Source organism: Trichophyton rubrum (assembly GCF_000151425.1).
Source record: "Trichophyton rubrum CBS 118892 genomic scaffold supercont2.9, whole genome shotgun sequence".
Taxonomy (NCBI): Eukaryota; Fungi; Ascomycota; class Eurotiomycetes; order Onygenales; family Arthrodermataceae; genus Trichophyton; species Trichophyton rubrum.
In genome coordinates this window covers 978,017-983,507 of record NW_003456420.1, presented here as the reverse complement: position 1 = coordinate 983,507, position 5,491 = coordinate 978,017, and the positions used below count along the sequence as shown (strand labels likewise).

General features: G+C 52.0%; 1 protein-coding gene across 1 annotated transcript; it reads left to right on the top strand.

Annotated features, from left to right (window-relative positions):
- Nucleotides 1-356: 356 nt before the first annotated feature.
- On the top strand, nucleotides 357-2,969 carry TERG_07346 (uncharacterized protein; the record flags this gene model as incomplete). Its single annotated transcript, XM_003232453.1, has 1 exon — nucleotides 357-2,969. One exon carries the CDS (start codon nucleotides 357-359, stop codon nucleotides 2,967-2,969), a length of 2,613 nt encoding a protein of 870 aa, XP_003232501.1.
- Nucleotides 2,970-5,491: the final 2,522 nt, after the last annotated feature.

The following is a 5,491-nucleotide window of genomic DNA, read 5'->3' as shown; positions in this document are numbered from 1 at the left end:
ACTTGACTGACTCGATGGCAGTTGTTGAGTCAAGCTGATGACTCTTGTGGCGCTGGCCTAGCGTAGCGTAGCGTAGCGGTGCGGTGGTGGTTGGAGTTGATCGTTGAGATTGATTCATAGTGGAGTCTTTGAGTCTGCATCGAGAAAATTATATCGAAGGCTTTACTTACTCTGACTCAAAGTAAACACACACGAGCAAACCACACTCCCAACCGCCCTATTTAATGCGCATCCTGGGCTGCTGCAGGTCTCTATGGCAAAGGAAGAGTAGCTACAGCGTCCTCGTCCTGCCCACTGCCTTTCCGCCTGCTCTTTGTCGTCCGTTTTCCGGCGTGCCACTCCCTCCGCCCGCTGCCATGGCGCATCAAGACGCCCACGAAGTCCTCCAGCTCGTGCAGAGACTCGAGGCAGCGCAGAAGAAACAAGTCAAGCGCGCGTTCACCTGCAAGAAGTCGACCTTTGAAGTCGCGGGGTCAGACATCACCGTTGATTCGTGGCGGTTCCAGGACTGGGACTACAAGAACCGCGGGCTGCCTACCTATGCGCGAGGCCTCTTCACCACCACCAACCGTGCGGGAAAGCCAGAGATTGCAGTCAGGGGTTACGACAAGTTCTTTAACATCGAGGAAGTCAACTTGACGCGCTGGAGGAATATCGAGGTTAATACCCGGGGACCCTACGAGTTGAGCGTCAAGGAGAATGGCTGCATCATCTTCATATCCGGCCTGGAGGACGGCACGCTGCTGGTCTGCAGCAAGCATTCTACGGGCTCGCGGCAGGATATGGAGATGAGCCATGCTGAAGTCGGTCGGGCCTGGGTCAGGAAGCATGTCGAGTCCGTGGGCAAGACGGAGCGGGATCTTGCTAGAGAACTACGCAGCATGAATGCCACTGCTGTAGGAGAGCTGTGTGACGACAGCTTCGAAGAGCATGTCCTGGCCTACTCGGAGGAAGAATCGGGTATCTACCTGCACGGCATCAACTATAACCTGCCTGAATTCGCTACCGTCAGGAGCCCGGACGTGCACCGCTTTGCAGACGCTTGGGGGTTCAAAAAGGCCCAGTTCCTCGTCAAAGACGACATTGAATCTGTCCGGACATTCCTTGAGGGATGTGCGGAGACGGGCTCCTGGGACGGTAGAGACACGGAAGGCTTCGTGATCCGCTGCCAGATGCGGGAGTCCAGCTCCCTGCCTTACCATGACTGGTTCTTCAAATACAAGTTTGAAGAACCCTACCTGATGTACCGTCAATGGCGAGAGGCAACCAAGAAGCTGATCTCAGGCAAACTGCCCACCATCAAGAAACACGTCAAGATCACAGAGGAGTATCTAAAGTATGCTAGAAAGCAGCTTGCAAAGGACCCAAAGCTAGCTAAGCTATACAACCAGAACCACGGCATCATCGCCATGCGTGATGGCTTCCTCAAGGAGCGAGGCCTCAAGGGCTCAGAGATTATAGCCATGGAGGCAGCTGAAGGTGGTGAGCTCGATGCTCCCCAGGACAAAGACTTTGTGCTTGTCCCCGTTGCCTCCATCGGCTGCGGCAAGACCACCTTGGCCGTTGCTCTCGTCAAGCTATTTGGCTGGGGCCATTTCCAAAACGACAATGTCGAAGGCAAAGGGAACAGACCTAAGCGGTTCGTTCAAGGGTTGGTTAACGAGCTGATGAACCATAGCTGCGTGATAGCGGACCGGAACAACCACCAGAGGCGTGAGAGGGAGCAGATCTTCACGGACATGCAGACTCTCGTGCCCAACGCCCACTTCATTGCGCTTCACTGGGTGCATGAGCCCAAGGGTGCATTGCTAGATGATATCCGACGGGTCACGCAGCAGCGAGTCCTCGACCGTGGGGATAACCACCAGACCATCCGCGCCGGAAGCAAGAGTGAAAGCGAGATATTGCAGATCATGGAGGGCTTCCTGCGTCGATTCGAAGGTGTCGATACTGCTCGTCAGCCAGACAGCCATTTCGAGGGAGTCATTGATCTAGACGTTGCCGCTTCCTCGAGAGAGAATCTAGAGACTATTGTAGACTACTTTTACGCCAATTATCCTAAGCTCATGAAACGGGATAAACCAGACGCCGCGGAGCTTGATGCAGCCATAAAAGAGGCCATGGAGGGATACACAGTTGATATCAAACATGATCTCAACTTCAAGTCCAAAAACCAGCCTCAGAAGCCGCAGCAGCAGCAACAGCAACAACAGCAACAAAACCAGAAGAATCAAAAACCCCAAACACTCGACCAGCTGGTCAAGAAAATCGAATACTTCAACATTTCCGTCCCCTCCGCCCCCATTCACTCAATCCTCTCCTCCATCTTTGACGCATCATCATCACCAGACTACGCACATCTATACCGTCTACTCACCAACTCCCGACGCATCCAGCCCTCATTCCACGTAACACTCATCCATCGTGCTTCCAGCACCGACAACCCCCAGATATGGCACACCTACACAGACCTATACAAGGCAGCAGTCGCCCAAGAACAACAGCAGCAGACCTCGTCGTCATCCGCTCCCTCGTTTCCAGGCTCAGCCACCGTTACAGGAACACCCACGCCAAGCCTAGGAACAGCTTCCGTCCGCCTCGAAACTCTCGTCTGGGATAAGCGTATCATGGCTATTGTTGCACGTATCTTGTCTGGCCCACCGGCCTTGGACACGACCACGGGGGTGGCGGCGGCGGCCTTGCCAATTTCAGGGGAGGCATACGGAGTTAGGCGAGAGGAAGAAGAAAGGCAAGGGGAAAGAGAGTTACCACCAACGTGGCCTTGTGCGAACGAGATTGCCCACGTTACGATCGGGACGGCAAATGCGAGCGTCAAACCGAAGGAGAGTAACGATTTGTTGAAGCGATGGCTTACGATGGGCGCGGGAGAAGAGAGTGGGATCTGGGAGGCGAAGATTCCTTCTGTTAAGGTTGTGGAGGGCTTCGTGGGGGTTGTGATGCGTAGGTAGATTGAGGTATCTGTTTGATATTCCGGAGTATAACTAGGTTGATGTTACAGAGACAAGAGTAATGTTGAACTCGGCTACTGGACGCACGCGAGAAAAAAGGGGTGAAAAAAAAAGGGGCATAAGTAAGGTACATGAAGCTTGAGATAAAAACGATAACTGAAATGAAAATATACGCTTGAGTGGCCAGCACGCTTATACCAATTACTACAGAGCATAACATAACGTACATAGCTATCAGAAGTTGGCTTAAAAGAGCAGGGGGGTATATATAGAAATGACGTACGTAAAGCAAAGCAAATAAAGGAAGCGAAGGGAAAAAGCACATTAATCGCTCATCCAGGCTGCAACTCTGCCTGTGCCGACACGAGCAACCATTCTTAAACCTGTATTGCCCATGGGGAAATAGCTTACGAGGTACCAGATGAGGGCCACGAGTTGGCAAACAGATGATATGAGCGTTAGAATAGTTGAGTGCAGCTATAGACGAGGACCCAGTTAGTGACGTTATCCGTTATACCTTGTTGCCGGGCGGAAAGATTATGTGGAACAAAAGTCGGATGTAGTGGACTGCGGAATAAGGGGAAGAGGGTGTGCAAAGAGTAAACACAGGTCTGAAGAGTGATGTCATATTGTCTACAAGCGCAGGACAGGGTAGCTCGAAGAGGGTGGTGGTATAGCTCAGGGGAGGCAGGGCTTAGCAAGGGCATCCGACGGGATGAAGAATAGAATGTGATATAGGGGTGTGTGTGCGTGGGTGTGTTCAAGGCTGCGGAAAGGCGGATGAAGTTGCAAGAGGCACAAGGAGAGCAGGGAGCAGGGAACAGGGAACAGGGGTGTTTTCCGTATCTTAAATTTATCTTTGGTACTTACACCGACGGCAAAATAAAGAGTCAGGGCGATGGAGGTAAAGTACGCGGCGGTGAATGGGAGCCGGGGACCTGATGTTAGATGTCTCGCGTACGGTACTGGGCCCATGAGAACAGCCCAGGAGGCGAGGAAGAGAGCAGAGCCAGACGACCATCTAGTAGATGCACGCGCGCGCACACGGACGAATATTAGTGATGTCCGTGACATGGAGTTGAAGATGGAAATAGCAACATCAGAGTGAGGTAAGGTACTAGCGTTGCAACAGTATTGGGTAGCAGAGGGTATCTCGAGATGCAAAAGAAAATACAGAGCAAGGGAGGGTGGGTGTGGCTTTGAATAGCAGTTAAGTTGAGAATAAAGGGTCATGCAGAGCTCCCGTCCGCTGCCTGCGAGCCTTGCCTTGTGATCTTCACAGGCAGAGAAGAAGAAGGAGTAAAGTTGACCAACAATGGAGTCTATGCGAAGAAGGCTGGCAGAAGAAGTAAAAATAAAAAAAAAGGCAGAAGCATAAGCCAGAAGTGAAAAAAAAAAAATGCAGAGCAAAAAGCTTACAAGATAGCAAACTTGCGCGGCTTCAGCATCAGCGGCATGATGAGGATGAAGTATATGGCAAAGCATACGAGAGCTCCGACGTTGCAAGCCGCGAAGATCAACATTCGGTCCCAGCGGGATACTAGACGATAGGATCCATGGTTAGCGCTTGTCTATTAGGGTACCAGAGGCGCGGTGCGGTGCGGTTCGAGGGTGGGCATGATAGCTTTGGCTGAATGAACGAAGGAATAGCGTTAAGGGTAGAGCGAACGAGCGAGATGGACCAAGCACAGCCCGACGTTCAAGCGAGGATGGAATTAAAAAGCAACGAAGTAGAAAGCAAAGATAAAAAAAAAAAAAAAGAAAAAGAAAAGAAAAGAGGAAAAGGGTGGAGAGAGAGAACGGCATGTGAAAGGGTAAATAGTAGGCCAGGATATCACAAGACGGGTTTTCTCGTTTTGGGAAGTAAGTATAAACAAGATGTAGAAATGGTGTGGGTGAGTGCAAGTATGAATGCGAATGCGATGGGAACAGATGAGTGAGATGAGAAAGGGAGAGATGGGCAGTGTGTGAGTGGGCGGTCGGCACTCACGAGCAAACCAGGCTTCCTCCTCCTCCCTTCTGGACGGAGCAGGTAAAGGCGCCGACGAGGCAGCGTTATCCGGTGAGAGCTGGACGTATCCACCGCGCCCACTGCCGAGCGGGTTCCATGACTGTATCTTGGAGAAGAAGGGGGTGCTGGTGTTTGACTGCGCCGGTGCAGACGTCTCACCACGCCTCGACCAGCCAAGCGAGTTTAACGAGTCGTGAAAGGAGGCTGAAGCCATGAGTGGTAGGAGAATATATTATATCCCGTATCCGCGGCGAGTATGGCTATTTGTTGTCTTCTCTCGTCGAATAGCGTGGGGCAAGGTGAATTATGTTGTATATTCTAGAAGCCCGACAGTTCCAGCGAGGACAGGCAGCCGTATAACAGAAAGGCGAAGGATAAACCGGATCCGGACGGGGACTAATCGAAGCGGTGCAACGCGGATCGCTGCAGCGGGAGTGAAAAGCAAGAATGCTGTAGTTCCCTTGCTGCACGGGTATGCAGTATGGATGCAGTGCAGCAGTCCTTGCAGTTC